Source organism: Botryllus schlosseri, chromosome 8 (genome assembly GCF_051294905.1).
Source record: "Botryllus schlosseri isolate E-star chromosome 8, Bs_hap1, whole genome shotgun sequence".
NCBI classification, from domain to species: Eukaryota; Metazoa; Chordata; class Ascidiacea; order Stolidobranchia; family Styelidae; genus Botryllus; species Botryllus schlosseri.
This window is the reverse complement of record NC_137243.1, coordinates 14,628,627-14,647,697: the sequence shown is the minus strand read 5'-3', so window position 1 is coordinate 14,647,697 and position 19,071 is coordinate 14,628,627. Positions and strand designations below refer to the sequence as shown.

Here is a 19,071-nt window from a genome sequence, read left to right as displayed (position 1 = left end):
GCTGGATAATAAAAAATCGGCTCAGTCGTACTATAAAGTTCAGAAATTCAATCTGCTTGTTATTTTGACATGCTGAAGACTGTTTCAAAATACATCAACAGAATTATATCTCGTGGTATTAGATTTATCATAATCGGAGACTATTTTAAATTCGAAATAATCAGTTGGAATAATATATTATTAACTTATCTTAAAGGAAAATTGGTTCTTGTACTATTTTCGGTTGTAAGCAATTTAGTGCAGTTTTTCGAAAGGTTCCAGCTATAGTCTGCCATAATATGTTCGTCGCATCTTCACTGATATCTTTCTTTTGTGGTTGTTATGTATTGGTGGAACCTTTCTCCTTTCCACTCCCTCTAATCAAAAATATTATCAGAAAATATATCAAGAGGACTGAACAGGAAGTGAGATTTAATGCTCATGTTTACTCCAAGGTTTCCATATGCATATACCAATTCTCGGACCAACTGTTTGTATAGTTGGGTGCTTTGTGATCTTCCAAAAAGTTTTATTTACTACATCAATGCAGTGATCACCTTTCCTAATATGAAATTGTAATTCTTAGTCCGTATTCGAATCTGAGATCCCTCAAAGACTCCAGATTTAAGCTTCTCGTTTGATATGGATACCAGGTATACTCACTTTGTTGGCTTTATGGAAAATCATCCATTTACAAGGGAAAAGAGATGAGACGCATACGAGTACTTTAGTTAAGCTTTCCAGGGACGAACTTGATAGCTTTATACTCCTCTTTCATCTTGGTAGAATGACCAATTGGTACAGGAGAAAATATATTTCCATTGTGCAAAAGTACAATTTTTAGGCTTGACAAACTGCTTTTTTAACAAACAAAGTTCACGGATCAGGTCATGCTTGATGGAATAACTGAAAACGACATGAGTGTTCATCATAGTCAATTATCTATTTATGCGCAGTATAAAAGTAGAAGAATCTAAGATTTACGTCCTACCAAGTGAAATATTCAAGGGTAAATACAGTGATTTTAAGCTTTTTATGGATATAAATATCTTCTCTTCTAGAGCCAATCTGGCGAAACCAATGTGATATTCGTAATTAGCAACCTTGAAAACCCCAGAAACGACTCCTAGATGTTCTACCAATTTTCTTTGTCATCCTGTAGACCAGCTACAGAAAGCCGAAAAAATGTATTGCCTCGATTAATCGCGGTTCGAATCAGTAAGCGACATCAATTATACCAGGCAGGGACATCCCTGATACCAGGACCCTGCGTCGAAATGCCCCTATCAGAGAGCGTTGCTTGCTTGCTGCGACTCACGCCATTCTCACGCCAAAGCATGACATCATGCGCGTTTCAGTGTTGCGACGCGATCTTTTCTGCGCACTAGATGAGTCAAACGTTCAGATAGCAGGAAGTAGATTAGCTCGAGGTTTGTTCGTGGTTTAGAAGCAAAAGTATGGAATGTTCGAACGTGGCCGCGGTGGCGATTGTCGGCGGTGCGATCGGAATGATGTTCGTTGAAATTATCGTCGTTGGCACGAGAAAGTGAGTTTCCAACGTTCGCTGCTGCAAAGTCGTCAATAAACGACACTCAAATTTCAGCATCAGACGGTTCAGGAACCACAAACAAGTCGACACGCCTGCAATCGACATGGCAGCGCATACAGACGAGCAGGCGGCGGGAGCTTACGAGACGTACGAAGCTTCAATTCGTAATTACGAAGATATTCCCAACGCGTCTAAGACATTACAAGAGGGTTCAGCGTACGAACAAGTCAACGTATCCGCTGGCTCTTCCCACGCAAAATGAACTTCAATACACATCCTCGCGATAGTCCTAAGTGTTTTTCAATACTTGATGAGACCTATCGCATTTCGAACGTTGAATAGACCGACCGTGTCCTTTTTCAAACATGCATAAGTTTTATTGATAATTTCATCGCTTCAAAACACCACAAGATTGCGATGCAGTGAAAAGTTAGGAAACAACTCTGAGTATATAGTCTTTGAAATCAAACATCCTGGGGGCGATGTAAAAAGCACACTGAAGGGAAAGTTATGGGAGATGACGTTATTGAGGTGCCATGTGTGGGACTAGGAAGGCAAGGTCGAGATGTCAGATCCAGTAATCGCAAGCGCTATAGTTCACATCGCACTATAGTTAACGGATTTTAGAATTCAGTTCTATTTATCTAGCCTCAGTACCAAGAACAATAAAAGCATGTCATCTACTTGCTATTGTTGGTGAAAGTTTGCTGCCAGAAACCCGATCTAAATGGCAGGAAGTAAGGCGAAATGGCTGACTCAGCGTTGTCAAAATAGCAATGGAAAGAATGTTGCCTTCGCCATGGTTGCGAGTCTGGTAGGATTTCCTCAAAATTGCTTTTGTTGCAGTTGTCGTGGCCGATATGAGCGCAGAAAAGTGTATGTTCCATATTTTTTGTGTTGAACAAGCTGCGTGTCAGTGATCAGCAGATAAACGTGAGCGGATGAGGCAAACGGGGTAAATGAAAATATCTCACTGAAGTTGATTCAAGTTATATAAAATTCAGAAATTTTACATGATTACCATTAGTTTTCTTGAGTATAAGGTTCGGATTAGTTCAAAGTGTTCCGTCATACTGGAGCTACTGTTAGTAATCGTGAAAATAGCAGGTTTGTGTGCTTATCGATACTGTTATACGCCGATAACCGATACTTTGCTTACAGTGACTGCTCCGATGGTGGCCGGGCAGTGCCCCGTAATATGGAAAACAAGCAATGAATCAAACTACGCGACTCCAGCGGACTCTAGTTGCACTTGGACGGCTATAGAAGTTTACAGAATCAAATTGAACGTCTACAACTTGACGAGATTTAGGGAATGCGGAGAATCAAGTTGGTTTTGAAATAACATTATCGCCTTTCCTGACTTTGTCGCTTTAGAGTCATTTACACACAAGCAAGACGGATGGAACATTACGGTTCGACTGTCTCAGTGCAGCGGCGAAGTGAAGGAACCCGCGAAATGTACTGTTGGCAGTGGAAGCACATCTCTAGTTCAAGTCGGAGAGATAGAAAGTGCAGTCTAATCACTTTCCTGTGCAGTAAGTAGTAACCTGAAACGCTGTATTCCTGTCTAGGCACAACCGAAGCACAGATCAACAACACGGCGTCATTGCCGCAACTACAACGTTCATTTCCATACGCGGGTATCATTGGAGGTATAGTTGGAGGCCTGATTGTTTTCATTGTGGTATTGGCAATCATTGCATTTCGGTGCAAAAGGTGAGATTGGACTGTGAAGTGCAGGTAGTTAATCTGAAGTTAAGTTCTGTAGTAATTTGACAGAAAAGCCGATTTCATCGTCATAACGCGAAGACTTGAACAAACTAGAGTCAACTTGGTCAATCGGCTTTTGTTATTTTGAGTATGTCTAGGACAGTGGTTCCCAACCTTTTTCGTCTCGTGCCCCCCTTGTCCGATATTTGAGCTAAAATTCCCCCTATGAAAAAGTTGCCTGTGACTAAAAAAATGTGCTTTTTCGCTCGCAACCATTTGTTGACTGAGCAATTAATGGCCAAATATATTCAGATGTGTCCGAACTATGGCGAATGCGGACCGCACTAAACTTTGGTTAATTACAGTCAAATTTGACCTGTTTTTGACCGGTCGAGTAGCCGCTGACGAAGAATAAATCACCAAGTCCGCTTGATATGGACTTAAGGGGAATCGATGAATTTGGTACGGTATGTTTTTCACGTTAGCTCATATGTTGGCTTAAAAAGTTGAAACAATTTCACTAGCGGCCTTGCGCTGAATTCGACTTGACGTTTTCCTACTTAATAGCAATTTGGTTGAGAGGCTGCTGTCGTGGACCCAACGAAATCGTCTCGTGAGCCTCACTTTATCAGGGGGTGTAATATCTACGAAAGGCATTTAAACATACACCTAGCTTGAAATCCGCCAAAGAAATATACAATTGTAAAGAACTAATTTCTACTTGACAGTTCTATACCATAAAAATCTAAAAACCTTGTGAACCAAGTGTATCTTCCGATACAATGCCAAAGCCAGATTTCCCCTAAAAAAATTTAGCCAGATTCCCCCATAAAAATTTCAAAATTCCCCCCAAGGGGGGAATTCCTCCCGGTTGGGAACCACTGGTCTAGGAGGTGTATAGTTGCGCGATACGACGCGGTTTGTTAGTCGTAAATTGCAGACAGATAACGTTGCACGATATCTGTGGAATGATTTCTTTGGGTCATTTGGGGCGCTGAATCCGAATCCGAAATTTAGCGTTGACAGTTGCCAGGAACATTCCCATTCTCTCCCGCAGGAACAAAGAAGAAGACAGACGATCCGCCGACGATACGCGCCAGACCAACGACAACCCGCTCTATGACGAGGCCGCGAGACCCGACCTTGTGACGTCACACGAGGAGGCGCAGAACGAGTACGATCTGGCGGACGACTCTCGATCGCCTCCGGTGACCGACACGTACGCGCAGGTCGTGCGCACAGATCCGCAAGGTGGCGACGTGTACGCGGTCGTTCAGAAAGGGGCAGCTGGGAAGAAGACGCAGCGAGGATGACGTCACACTGTATGGCGACAATATCGTCATTTCTGCATTTTCTTCTCTGCTCGCAAGAAATCAATTTCGAAATGGGGCGGCATTACGTATTTCATTTTGACCGATGTGCGTGAAGGTCTGCGGTGCGGTCTGTAATTTTCATTTCTTACGTAATACTTGAATACTTCTAGGATACAATACAAGTGCGCTTTCACTGCCTGTCAGCGTTCTGGCTTCTTGATTGCGTGATAGTTGACTGAATACGTTGAATGGTGATTGAGAAATGCTCACGGTGTGCGGATTCCCAGTGTTCGTGTCTCCTCGTCCTACTTTATAGCTTTGAAAGCTAATGGACAGACTGAATTAAAAAACGCGAATGACGCGAAATCTGTAATGCGGAGTTCGAGCGAGTCATTCGAGAGTATATCAATGGCAAATGACCTTTAATTTTAGTCAACACAACGACATTTTCAGTACTCGTTGTTGTTCGTAGTTGTCGTTCTCACTTATTCCATCAAGATCTTTGTATGTTAAAAAAGCAGTTTGTCAAGCCTAAAAATTGTACTTTTGCACAACGGAAATATATTTTCTCCTGTACCAATTGGTCATTCTACCAAGATGAAAGAGGAGTATAAAGCTATCAAGTTTTTCTCTGGAGAACATAACTAAATTACACATATGCGTCTCATCTCTTTCGATTTTTAAATCGATAATTTTTCGCTGAGCCGAAAAAGGGGGTAGATACCTAGTATCCCTATCAAACGAGAAGCTTAAATCTGGTATCTTTGATGAACCTCAGATTCGAACACGTATGAAAGATTCCAATTTCATGCTAAGACAGGGTCTCATTGCATGGAGTCCCTTCTAGGATGTAGATTACAAAGCACCCAATTACAAACAGTTGGTCCGAGAATTGGTATCTGCATATATGTAAACTTTGGAGCAAACATGAGCAATAAATCTCACTTCCTGTTGCCTAGGTGATGTGTTTCCTCGTCGGGTCTCATTTGTACCGCTGGGCTCAGATTTCAAGGGCAGACTATTCGGAGCCACGCAGTCATATCAATATCGATTGTTCGGTAAACATTTGTCGGTCATTTTGGATTTTAAGTGTTATCACCGTCGATTTTTCTGGGGGCACACTTTGCGGATTCGCAGATTTTGAGAAACGTTCATATGTCATGATGTGTCCTAGCGCGAATATGCACGTGCGCAATGGTCCCGCACTAGCCTACTGCACAACTCTAGACTGATGTATCCCTACTGCCTCAAGCGAGACTAAAAAAATACCGTCCGTTCATAATTTCAAATAAAGTTTTACTCAATTCTGTAAATCAAGCGTATTAATGCGTTATTTTATTCATTTTTGGTTTTCAGATTTCTCAGATTAAATGAATTTGCCCCCAGATAGTCTATTTATTGCTCATTAAACTACTAAAGAATTGAAGTCATGGTCCCTTTCGCCCTCTGGCTAAAAAATATAGCACAAGAAATTATAGTTCGTCACTTTCCGTTTTGGCAACATTGCACCATAGGTTTAGCATGTTTTTATCGCTCGGGTAGCTGTTCACTAAAAATAAAGTAAGTTCACTTGCGATCTCTTTTGAATCGATGACGTTGGACTAATTGCCACTAGAGATTTCAAATAGCAGTTGAACATACTTCCAGCAACAACAACAAAAACACCCGAAAAGAACATACGCTCGGAAATATCTAATTTTCTACTTGACAGTTCGGAAATGAAACATTGGGTAAATCCGTTATATATTATAAAGCAAAATTCCCCTTGAAAACTACAAAATACCCCCTAAGGGGGGAATTCCCCCCAGTTGGGAACCACTGCTCCAATTATTCAAAGCATTGTGCAAGCTAAGATTTCAAGGCGTACGATGTTTGGTACAGCGAATTAGGACGAGAAAATGACTCGAGTCAAGTCGAGTGAACGATAAATGACGACTCGATTGCTGGTTGAATACAGTTATATAAACTGCGAAAACAGTGGCTTCAACGACGCTAGACCTTGACATACATCTTTCATTGCTTTGTTTAGTCATAATCTGGCAATATGTCCGTGTATGCGTCGTGGTGGGAGGAATGCAAGATATTTTAACTGACGTTGAAATTTGGTTCATTATTATTATACCGCGATTCCGTATTTTTTTCTGGAGGACGAGAAGCTGTTAGTCATAAGCGAAAAAGGAGTGCGACCAGGAATATTTGAATTCTCTTTTTGTGTAACAATTATATTCTTCATGTAACCCGCATATACCGTTTTCTAACTAGCGTTTTCACTTCTGTGAATAACTACTTTTTGATCCATTTTCAATAAACCCTGAACTCTTATAGGAACAGGGTGTCAATGGAGGCGATTTGTTGCTTATGGTGACTACTGTGAAACCACGATTCCGCTGTCATATCGGTGGCCTCTGAACATACTCGACATTTGCTGTCTTCGGGGATTATTTAGAGAAAGTATTTCGTACTAAAAATCTCAACATTTGTCAGAAATGTGCTGTAATATCATAATCGCTTCGTGGGCTTGATGAAATCGTCTGGCGGGCCGTATGTTTGACACCCCTGAGATATGCAATGAGATACAATCAGATTTTCGTTATTTATTCGCACGCAACTTTAAGTTTAGCTTGTAGACCATTGATTCCCAACCGCGGCTCCGAGGTAGCCTTCTTGTGGCTCTGATTGAGCTATAAACATGCCACAAAATGTAATAGACGACAGTTGTTGTTTGTTTCTATGAATAGTCCGTGACGGCCCAAAACGGGGTCCGCGAAGACAAAAAGGTTGGGAACGACTGTATACCTTATTTTCTCGCGGCTCCCCAGCCAGTCCTATTGGCACCCCGGTTGAGAACCATCGTATCGTACATCGTATCGTTTCTTCTATATATGGAGGTACGAAGGCCTCACGGCTTCCACGTTGTATACTTGTTCCCTACCGGATTTCGCAGGTTTGGCAAATAAATGAACCTATCTATCTGTGGCGCAAAGTTATTTCACAAAATACCAATTTTCCAATTTTCCTGACTGGTATAGGCTGCGATCATTTTTCGATGAGCTACACTGAAATTATCCGCAATCAATGAGGAAATCATATTCTAACTTTAAACGAAACATCGAACATCTTCGGGACTTCTGTAATTCCAGAATTACCATCGTCTAATTCGGGCAGCGGTCTTGACGAATCGGGAACAATCTCAAAACGTTGAACTATGCTGGTTAGGAAGAGAAATATTTCCATTCTTGCAAGCTGTTCCCCAATACAATATCGAGGGCCGAGTGAAAAAGGGATCACCCTTGGATGTTTGTTGAATTTCCCGTCACCGTCCAGAAACCGCTCAGGATTGAATTCCGACGGATTTTCGAAGTTCTTCGGATCGTGGTGGACCGCCCATATGTTGGGCAAAACCTGCAAACGTTCCAGGAAAACAACAGTTGTCGAAAAATCACAATTTCTGACTTACCATTTGCCCTTTCGCCATGTCGTATCCGCGAAATGACGCTTGTCGGACAGTCGCGTGCGGGGCTGCGAGAGGAGCCAGAGTCCTGTGTCTCATAAGCTCGAGGATGAACGCGCTTACATACGGCATGTCATTGAGGGCAATCCATCACCTGAGTAATCATTCACACAATATTAGAAGTAGATGGATTGCAATAACGCCCATTTCTAGTGTCTCACATATATTTCGCGAGCTAAACATTGGTATAGCTATGTAGCAGGTTAAAGATAAGGTTTGTTCACCAGTTAAAATGAGTCAAAACTATAGTGCCTATCATAAATAATCTACCGCGTTTAGTCAGTATTGAAAAACGGGTCGTACTGCTACTGAGTTATGTCATTTTCCCACGAGAGGAGAAGTGCGATCTGATCACGTAACAATCCGATTGTTAGCAATGTTTTACATCAATCATTCTGACATTAAGTGGGACGTTTTACACAACTAAATAATTTACCCATAATTGTTCAATAGCCAAGCCTATTAACTAGGGTTACGTTTGAAACAAAAAAATTAAAGCAAGCATGTTTAACACAAGGTTCCTGTTAAAAACATGTTTTTTCTTGTTTTTATTTTGTTTGTTTTTTATTAGCCATGACATCACGTATCTTTACTTGTGACGTTGCAGTGAAATGACATTGACAATGGAAAATATAGGGCAGATATGACCCCATTGTCCGAAAGGCTTCCGACTCCTGTCTTAAAGATCTTGGACCAGGTCTACACTGTAATGCAGCATTTTACGGTCGGTGGTCATCATCATCAGAACATCCATGTTGTACCAATGATCTACAAATCTATGAGCTATACCTCTTGATCCGACGACGATTTCGAGGGTACCAACGATTTCATTTCGTATACGTTGACTATATCGGGTACAAATCGTCCGTATAGGTCAGGGTCGGCCAACATACGGTCTGCGACGTGATTTTGAGCGCCCCGCAGACGGCTTGTGGTCAGAGATGATAATATACTAGCCGTCGGTCCCAGTTTTCCGCAATTCTCACTACATCAAACTATAGTGACTGTAGGTTATTCGTTTTTTCTTTTTTTCGGACACAAAGAATAGTTATTTGTATTTTTTGTGACCGACATGCAGCCAGAGTTCGAAGAACCTGCACACAACTCTGAACTTTGATCGACCACAGATGTCTCATTGGCTTCACCAGTTATTTAAGTTCATTACGTTGATAAATTCATTGAATACTGTAAATACTGCTTAGGTCTCTATGCTTCAAACATGAAGTTTCTCTTAAATATGAATAATTCTTGTATAGGGGGAGGGGGTAATACGCGTTTAACGTATCGATTCAGAAATTCGGCCCGACGAGTACTTTATTTTGCCATATCCGGCCCGCCGACAGAGGAAGTTGACCGCCTCTGGTATAGGCTCATACCTCATTTTTTCGTAAGTATTTACACAATTATGGCTTAATTATAAAACATTTGAAAAACAAAACAATTTTGTTCTTTTTGAAGTGGCGTTCATTTTAAACAGCATTTGTTTTAAATGCAACCCTAATGGTAATACTATACAACAGGGGTCGGCAACCGTTCGTGTGCAGCGTGCCAAGATATGGCAATATTAAAAATATTACCAACTGGCGTGTCAAACAACCTTACTTTTGTGATATTTATCGTTTCAAGTAAGGAATTCGGCCAACCGCTTATCGGAAGCTGGCAACGGCATTGGTTACGCCAGTGATTGCAAAAAAAATCTATTTGCGCTAAGAGCAATCTTCTGTGGTTGCTTGTGCAGTTTCAAATTCTACTGTGTTCCGTACCATAGCCAAGAAGTGACACAAGAAGTGCCCACCCCTGTATCATACAATCGGTTTGATGACACGCTATAGGTTTATTTGTAAACCTCTAAAGATCGCAGTAAAGACCTGTCGCTGTTTAAAAATATATTGGAATCGCTTACACGTAACAGGCGAAACTATAAAATAGAATCTCCTTTCGTGAGACGAAACCGATTCCAAATTAGCTTTTCGAAACAGGGCCCATTAGTTTTCTCGGTGGGTCTCATTTGCTCCGTGCGCCTCACGTACAGGACTATTCGGGGCCGGTCATTTCGACGCCGGGACATATCAATATCGAACGTTTTGGCCAACATGCTTCAGTTACTTAATTTTAAGGTTTTATCGCCGCCAATCATTTTAGGAGAGCACTTCACGGAATCTCATGTTTCCCGCATGTCTTGGTGTCTCTTAGTTTATAAACACCCACGGCAAATATGCCGGTTTATAATAATCGCGCTCCCCTAGACTAAAAGGCATGCCAACGGCCACATACAATATTAGCTTGCCGTTCTCACGTAATTTCTAATACGTTTGGTGTCTTTGCTGTATAGTAAGCATATTTCGTATTTTTTGATGTATTGCTTGGTGGTATCCACAGCAAAATCAAATACGGCTCCAACAAACGCGTGAGGGGCGAAGAATATTTTCATTATAAATAGATCCCGCCCAAAAAGACACTATTGCATTGATTGATTTACGAAATAATTTTGGTCATCTTGGAGCTTTTTCCGTTTTGAGCACTCCTATGCATAAATTATTGCAACAAACATGATTATGACATGTCGTGCGAGTCAATTCATTCGGCGTGCCATGAAAAATCATCTCGCGTGTCACAATTGGCACGCGTGCCAGGGGTTGTCGACCCCTGCTATACCCATTGTTAAGCGAAAAATGGCGATTCAACTCATGTCAAAAGACCGCAATATAAGAATCACGTATTGCAAGTGTATGTACTACTCAAGTATAGTTATAATTACCAATAACTTGTTTAACTTCTTGGTGAACTTTCCGTTGAATATCTGGACGATGAGCAAAGACAAGCACAGCCCATCTAAGAGTGCTCGAAGTCGTATCAGTTCCCGCAACAAACAAATCACGAACTGTTTGATAGAGCTGTCTTTCCTACAAAAAGACTTCGTTGATTTTAAATCGCTACAACGAATCTGGATATCTACTTTTTCCGGTGTTGAGCAACTAACTCAGCCGGCGGAATGGAGATCGAAAACGTTGCCATTGCAAACTATAGAAACCCCGTCCCTCTGAAATACCGACACTGTCGTCACTATCAGAATTGAATGTAGGTAGCTGTGTTTTTGTTAGTTAGTTGCTCATTCGTAACAGTCGTTATAGTTTTAGTTGTGAGTGTTGAAAAGTGAGTAGTGACTTCTAGTTCTAGTTCGATGTCGCAGTTTGCAAATCCAGTATTTTCTACCAATCTGACTCGGGAGTCGGAGTCAGTGTCGCGAGTATAGAAAGTCATCATATTTCGGGTCACCTGGAAATCGGGTCAAGACTCGCGAAATTCGATAAAAAGGAGTTTACAGGCAGAGTCGGAGTCACAGCATTTGATTGAGGGGAATCGTAAGTGATAATCGGATTTGTTGATATATTTGACGAGGATTCAGGGGTTGCTGCGAGTAGCTTATAACTAGTAATGGAAATCGAGATCGGGGTGTTGATTGAGAATACGCATCTTCATCAATTTGTTATCCTCGGTCGGCGAAACAAATATATCGATTTATGTTAGCGTAGAAATAGTGCTTGATGAATGGAAGCATAGCGTAATTCGCACAAGATTTTCAAAAAGTTCTCAGGACTCACACGCGACCGTTAGTTCGCATGGAACGAAGCCTCCGCTTATTATTATTTATGATCGGAAATGTTTGATCATAATGTAGGCTATACCCAGGCCGTGTTATTTTTGGCATTTCAGGTGCCAGATGCCAAAACTGCCAAAAATAAAAATTTGAAAATGCCAAAAATAAGCAATTTTTGGCATATGCCAAAAATAACACAGCCTGCCAAATAGTGTATTTCTTTCATGGTGTTGTGTTAACAGGACTGCGTTACAAGCGAGAAGAGCGTTTGTGAAACGCAGGTTTCTTAATCTGGGTCCAGCCCACCCATTAGGGGTGAAAGCACAGTGAAATTGAACGGCTGACTGCATTTGGTTTAGGGGAGATGTGGTACCGATGGATCAAAAATCGGAAAATGATCGCTGACCCTGAAATGTTCAGCCGAAAACAGCAGATCTTTTGCTGGCTCAGCACTTTGATACAAGCTCTACCTATCGCGAACATATACATGAATATCCGTCTTCTCAAAAAATATTAATGGACGTTCAAAATTTGTTGCTCGAACGTGTCATCGGTCCCCACCCGGTGGGTCCAATGACACACGACCCGGGGACCTATGACACATATACCCTAAAAACTCAAATGTGACTACTTTTCTTGCTCAGTATTATAATCTAAGCTACAGCAAGCCAAAGAAGAATGTTTGGTCGCAACTGTCAAAAAATAGAATAAATATTAACGCAAATGTTGTCATAAAATCACGTTTCGATTTAGGCTCGGACTTATAAATTTGAGGGTACATACATATTGCCTGAAAATCGACAGTGTGACTTCCAAATACCTCGTTATAGCGATAAAACATCATATGTAATTATTACATAAAGATTTTCTATACGTAGGCATGTTTCATTTGTTTCGTGATTAGTATGCTTGATTAATTTGCTTGATTTGGCTATTGTATCATCGGTCCCCACCCAACGAATTTTATACATAAATCGAAAAAAAGTCCACTCAAGGAAAGTACTGAAAAAAATAATAGGTGCCATTATATAGCCTGATACAAGCCCTACACTTCACAATAAAAATGATTGCTGGTTTGTTCGTGTTGAAGGTTACAAAGAAAAATGTATATGTCGATCTAAATTTAGTTTACAACCCCTAAAACAAAAATCATCTGTGAGAGACCCCATTGCTCGCGCACGTCGAATTTTTTTGTATGCGAGGAAAGATTTTGCCAGCATGCAATTGTAGACAAGTTCATGGAGTGCAATCATGGAATTATCATAGAGAATTTTCAAAGTATTTTCGGTCCCAGTGATCCATCGGTACCACATCTCCCCTACGTCATACTTTCCATTTGTCCAAAGGCAATTTTACGACCATTTTTGACCGGCTTGTTGAGCGCTAAATTTGATAAAACGGGTATCAATGAGAAGCTGCCGCAGTACTGATTATTGAAATATAAATTATATTCTGCTCATGGAACTGGAACCCCCCAAATCAACCACGATTTGTGCATTGTGATCGAGTTGAACATTGTGACGCAACAAACTGTCTGGCTATTTCTGAGGTGGATAGTCTCGTTTTGCCAGACAGTCTTGTTGCGTCAATGTTTTTAAACAAGCTAACCTTCCCAGGACCCTTCCATGCGAGTTGGTAATATTAAAGCCACTTGAAGTGACAAAAGTCCTCCGAAAATATATCGGTAGACTGAAGGAGAAATGATAGTCGGGCTACTAAATAGAATGTGTTGAGAGACAACACAGGAAACTCCTGGAAAAGGATCAGGAAGAAAATTCTTTCCGCGATGAGATCGATGGCACTGGCGAAGTGATCTCTTTTCATGATGAATGGAAGCCGGTTCGGCCCTTCAAAGATTTTGAAGCTCTGTAACAATCAGCTGTTGAGCGTGTTTGTTAGGCTTTTCTTTATTTTTTTGCTTATTGGCACCGATTCCGATGGATAGGCTACTGCACATTTTGTGGTTTCGTTTGGTATTATTAACCTATGAAATCGTTAGGTTTTTTCTTCTTATTATTGTTTGTTGGCACTGATTATACGTGGATGCTGCACATTTTGTAGTGTCTTTTGACAAACTAGCCCAAATAAAGCGTTTTTGTGACTAATTCGAGGCTAAAACTATCTATTTAGAGGACGATGCCAAAACTGCCAAAAATAAAAATCGAAAAATGCCAAAAATAAGTTATTTTTGGCAGTTTTGGCATATGCCAAAAATAACACGGCCTGGCTATACCCGAACCACACAAGTACCGTCATGTCCAACTGTCTCTGGAAATTCGTAACGTGTATGTTTCTCTGCAAAATCCGCGGATAGCGGCTCGAGGAAAAAATTAATGTAGATTTGAGAAAAATATCGCCAGATGCGTGCATGCCATTTATGAAGAAACAGCATATGATTATATGCATATATAGCATAAGGGCCGGACGGAAAATTTGACTAAAACTAAAACTGATTTTGCTAAAACTATTTGGCGAGGTAAGGAGGGAGATTGGTGTGGCCGCGGGTTCCATTATAATGCATGAATGGAATCTGTCCACGGGCCTTCTGTAGCTTATACCCTTTATTTAATCCATGAGTCGTTCGTATCATTGCTTTGCATACGAATCAAGTATTCATCAATAAAATCACGTGGATTTTCGGGGTCCAGTGATATTTTGTGTTCCTCCCATATTTTTTTCAGAATTTCTTGAATGAGAAAATATTTGTTTCATCGACTCTCCAAAGAGAACGTGAAACGATGTATTGTCACACGAAAAAAAATTGTCAATTCTAATCACACCAAAGTATCTGAAGTGAAAGTAGAATCTCGTTATCATGATTTTTGGAACGAGGGAATAATGGGGTCTGCTGCTGGATGTTATTTCGAGTTGACATCAATCATGTGGTCTAAGAAAACTATGCTAAACATTTTAAATGTCATGAAAAATAGGCATATATATATATTCTTTTATTCGATCATATCTTGAAAAAAGGATTTGCTAGAAAAACAAAATTAAAGGTAGATCTGAAATCAACGTGAAAACATATATCTAAAATCACGCACTAACGTTCTCATTTAACAAATCCAGTGAAATTTTTTTGACCAGGGATAATGTCCGATATCGGAAAATTTATGCTACATTCGCTTTCATTTTTGCGTTATGACTTATAAATATATTAAAAAATGGTATACTGTAATTATGACTGTATTAGCAATAGTCTCGCTCAAGTTAGGGGTGCAATAAGCAGTTGGCAGTATCCAGATTTGCAGTTCACTTTGTCTGGTCTAACATCATATTGCAATAAAAATGATATCCAACATCACACATGTCAATCTAGTGATCAGTGTTAAAATTAAGGTCAACGCGTACCGCAGAAAAGCGTCGCTTACCCACAACGTAATCTATTTCTTCAAACAGTCGCTTGTATGCTTTAGAGAATGGCGGAATGAACCTTAGTTGAGGTGCGAGCATTAACATATTGACACAAAATGCATAGATTTTATCCGAGAACCTAATAAACAATGACCCAGGCTAGTCTATGATATCAGGTCTCGTCATGCAGATATCTCACTCTTCATTGACAGCCTTCAACATCCCCTTGAAATCTTCATCATCGTAAGAAAATCGTGACCCCAGAACGACATTACATATTACATTTGACCCAGCAGCAGCCAGTGTGGCCTGCAACGAATATTTCACGAGGATAAAAAGGGTATGCGCTACGCAACAGCATTGTTACAATTGACCCAATAGCTAATAACTCGACGCCAGTATTCCGACCACAACAAATATTCAACTCTAAATTGAGATAGTGACTTTCGCTATCTGACATAAATGACTATATAGGAGTAGTTCTCAACTGGGTGGTCCGCGAACCCCAGGGGCCAGCAAAGCATTGGCAGGGGGTCTGCGAAACCTTAAAATTTGAAAAATGGTTGATAACCTAATCACGAGGCATAGTTTCGCTTTACAACTGCTAAAACTTCAGGATTGACATAAACAGAATAGCCGTCTGAGATGCAATATTCTACTGTGCACACTCATTTTAATTGCCAAATTGCTAGTGCCTACAGATACAAACATATTGCCATTAAGAGATGCTTAGTTTGGGTTTTTGAAAAAAAAAACAGTTTGCAGAAATCCATTTTCTCCTGTAATATATACATAACCGCTATCCCAGAATAACTCCAAGATGAGCTGCTGGATGAAAATGACTATGCTGGACGTTATATGTTCACTAAAAATCTGTTTCGCAATTATGGTGCCACATATGTTGCAATAATACCCAAAGGTGTCGTCGGAAGCGTTACGCGTTATTATCACATTCGCCACCACCTGTCCTACATCTTTGTGTAAATGGATTTTTGGCACTCGTTCATATCAAATCGACGGCGCGGATTTTCAAGACACGACCGCGTATTTCAGGAAATGCAGCTAGAGAATTTGCTTTGAAATAATGAAAGTCTTCCCAATTTCTACATAAACAGTATGATCTTATTTTCAAGAAAAGCCATTTTGTTGCACAAGACAGATGACGGTTGCACGATAATTGAGTGAAATTGGCGCCAAAACTTGTGGCGGTCCAAAGGGGGTCCGCGAAGACCAAAAGGTTGAGAACGACTAGACTATGGGCATATTTTGTTAGCATCGCGTTCCTTTTCGAGTATTCTTCTATCGCCAAATTTGCACCTTCACTGGTCGTTTACGAGTCAATTTTCTCGCCCCAGCGACAATATTCTTTAACTATTTCAAGATATATTGACCGCATACATGAACGAAACTATACTGATGCCGATTCTTGAGGTGAAATTAAATAACACAATATGAATATATTGTTAGGTGGTAAAAATAGTAATCTAAACTATGAAAAGAACAACTTCACAGTTTTCTAAATAACTCTAATGCCCAGTGCAAAATGTTCTTGTACCGTACCACTGATGTTTTTCATGTTTGGAGAATAGTGATTTTGCTACTTGACAATTGAAGGGTTGTCCGTTTCGTGATCCAATTTCGTGACATAATTTTTCAATTTCTTCGATTATCTTGCTTTCCATGCCTCTTTTTCCAACCCCGAGCCTGCATTAAATCCGCCCGATGAGTGGGTCAGGTAAATCAGCTGAAATCCGTACATACCCCCTCAATGTTGCGAGAGCGAACTTTCTTTGAATCTTGTACTCCTCGTTGAACTCCGGAAGATCATTCCGTAACCACCAGTCATTTTGTGAATAAACTAGTTGCGGGGTCGATCGGAAAATACGTCACTTTGTTTTACAAGCGCCTTAATATGTACGAGATGTAAAAAGTGGACCATACGGTTTCTCGCATTCTTACTCATATCTGGTAGAGAAATGGAACGACTTACTTCCTGTATGCTTTCGTAGTCGTTAAGGACGACGATATTCTTAGATCCAAGTTTCACGTTAATGATAGGTCCGTATTTCTTTGCCAGTTCAAAATAACTTCTGGATGGATACTTACCGATAAATGGTAAGTAGCCCAAAACTGGAAGACCCCATGGACCTGGTGGTCGGTTTTCACGATTACCGCGAAAATATACGAACAGCAGCACCAACGCCACCGCTATAGTAATCGGTACAGGCCTACGGAATCCAGCATCACCTATACATATTCAATAAAAATCAGTATGGAGGAAGTTAACCCTGACACTTGCTAACTGTCAACTACAGAACTGGGGTACACATTACCAGTTAAGGCCATCATGGCGTCAGTTACGAGCATGCCTTATTAAAAAGTTACCGGTCGTAGTCGTACCATACCAGTATGTGCTCGAGATTATAGGACCACGATCAGGCGTATATCTATTTCGCCTACCGTTCTATGCCACATTGGATTCCCCTTTTATGTTATCTTCTGCTATTTGTAACTCGGTGTATAAATTGTACATCAGTGTTGGGATCAAGTCACTACCTTCGAGTCACGAGTCATCTCGAGTCATTGCAGATTTTGACTCGAGTCAAGTCAAGTCAATCGATTTTCGAAGGTGACTCGAGTCAAGTCAAGTCACGCGATTTTTGGAGGTGACTCGAGTCAAGTCGAGTCAAGTCAAGTCAAGTCACGAGTTAAGTCACAATTCAAGTCAAATTGAATTTTCAAAGTACGAGTGGTGATTCAAAGTCATAACATTTTGCCAGTTGTGTGAAAGACAAATTAGCCACTTATCGTGAATCAAATAACGAATATAAAGTTGCGTTGTATCGCACACGCACACCTAGAACTGGTAATAAAATACGTGGTTAACAGTATATTTACATGCTACAGTCTGTCATTATCAGCCAAAATAGAGGATCGAATAAGAAGCTTCGAGAAGTTTAAACAAATTGATATGGTACAATACACTACCCGTACCCATCTACACATCCGTGAGAATATAAACGTATTCATTCGATTATCATGCAAGAGGGTTGATAAAGGTGAGCACTGCGCAATGTTAGCACTGAGCCGTCTGCGAAACAGAGATACGTTGCTCCCAACTACTACTACGGCAGCGTATAAGCTGTGATCATTTCGTTTGCCGCCAATTTATTTGTGATTTAACAATGGAGGACCAGCAAACGTAAAATCAGTGAATGACTGGTTGCTCTCACAAGTGTTACCGGCATATCGCGAATAATCCGAACATATGTACAGTGATTTAATCGACATCATTAGTTATCCATGACTTGAAATTGACTCGTAGATTTTGCTCCGAGTCACGAGTCAATCCACAATTCTGAAGCGCCGAGTCAAGTCAAGTCAAGTCATTTTTGCAAAGTGACTCGAGTCAAGTCAAGTCATACGAAAAAGTTGACTCGAGTCATCCCAACACTGTTGTACATGCCTCTCACTTCCATGGTTGCTAGGTCATAGTGGGTGTTTGACTGAAAGACAGCTCAAAGTCGTTTCGACACCTTCCTATTTTTTCATTTTATCGTAATCTTCTGGTGTTTTGAACTGATAGAAATATTTGCACCATGAACCAGAACCTGAACTACACAATGCGTGAAGTGACGCCCATTCAAAACACAGTCTTCATACGCAACGGACAGATAAAGTGAATAAGTCGTCCAACGACGGAATACCGACGACATTACCGATGCGACACTGCATTGTACTGCCAGCACCGTAACTGCCGCACCCCAAGCCCCCCAATTGGGGGGGGGGCCGAGCTCGATGGGGGGCCCAAAATTATTTCGTGAATTAGCATAAATCATAGAGTATTTTTTGAAAATTTGTGCAATTTTTTCAAAATTTTTCCGCGCTGCGCGCGAATTCAAGTAGCCATTTATCTTTATTATTGGGTATTGGGCCATTACCGCGCCACGACCCACCAAGACATACAATCAAGTTTTAGGCCATATAACATGCGACTCCAAGAAGTGTGCCAGAACGACTGGCAGCGAGAAAAGCTTGACCGAAAAGGTCTATG

At 40.8% G+C, this 19,071-nt stretch overlaps 3 protein-coding genes and 1 pseudogene across 5 annotated transcripts in view; 2 read left to right on the top strand and 2 right to left on the bottom strand.

Moving 5' to 3' along the window:
* Window positions 1–19,071, top strand: part of LOC145444240 (CCN family member 2-like) — a 288,076-nt gene that overhangs the window by 164,110 nt on the left and 104,895 nt on the right. The gene's annotated exons all lie outside the window — the stretch shown is intronic.
* LOC145444211 (vacuolar protein sorting-associated protein 8 homolog) overlaps window positions 1–19,071 on the bottom strand; it is a 153,450-nt gene that overhangs the window by 69,157 nt on the left and 65,222 nt on the right. The gene's annotated exons all lie outside the window — the stretch shown is intronic.
* Window positions 514–5,130, top strand: LOC145444250 (uncharacterized). Of its 2 annotated transcripts, none has more exons than XM_080322201.1 (7): window positions 514–632; window positions 1,427–1,525; window positions 1,583–2,635; window positions 2,690–2,857; window positions 2,906–3,040; window positions 3,103–3,247; window positions 4,299–5,130. In XM_080322201.1, exons 3-7 carry the CDS (start codon window positions 2,542–2,544, stop codon window positions 4,552–4,554), a joined length of 798 nt encoding a protein of 265 aa, XP_080178327.1. In that variant the 5' UTR covers window positions 514–632; window positions 1,427–1,525; window positions 1,583–2,541; the 3' UTR covers window positions 4,555–5,130. The 2 variants fall into 2 exon arrangements, with proteins under 2 accessions (XP_080178327.1, XP_080178328.1); XM_080322202.1 differs by lacking the exon at window positions 514–632 and adding an exon at window positions 3,554–3,703 and having other exon boundaries at window positions 684–1,525; window positions 4,299–4,438.
* LOC145444303 (cytochrome P450 2U1-like) lies at window positions 6,921–17,384 on the bottom strand (annotated as a pseudogene). Its single transcript, XR_013916649.1, has 10 exons — window positions 17,321–17,384; window positions 17,008–17,264; window positions 16,779–16,923; window positions 16,619–16,721; window positions 15,217–15,326; window positions 15,035–15,156; window positions 14,237–14,349; window positions 10,824–10,968; window positions 8,012–8,159; window positions 6,921–7,956 (listed from the first exon to the last, which is right to left on the bottom strand). The product of XR_013916649.1 is annotated as a cytochrome P450 2U1-like (transcript).

Coding starts and splice junctions, on each gene's coding strand:
- LOC145444250 (XM_080322201.1), top strand. CDS start 2,542: ATGATTACCATTAGTTTTCTTGAGTATAAGGTTCGGATTAGTTCAAAG. Junction 2,858..2,905: donor TAGGGAATGCGGAGAATCAA/GTTGGTTTTGAA, acceptor TTGTCGCTTTAG/AGTCATTTACACACAAGCAA. Junction 3,041..3,102: donor TCAAGTCGGAGAGATAGAAA/GTGCAGTCTAAT, acceptor ATTCCTGTCTAG/GCACAACCGAAGCACAGATC.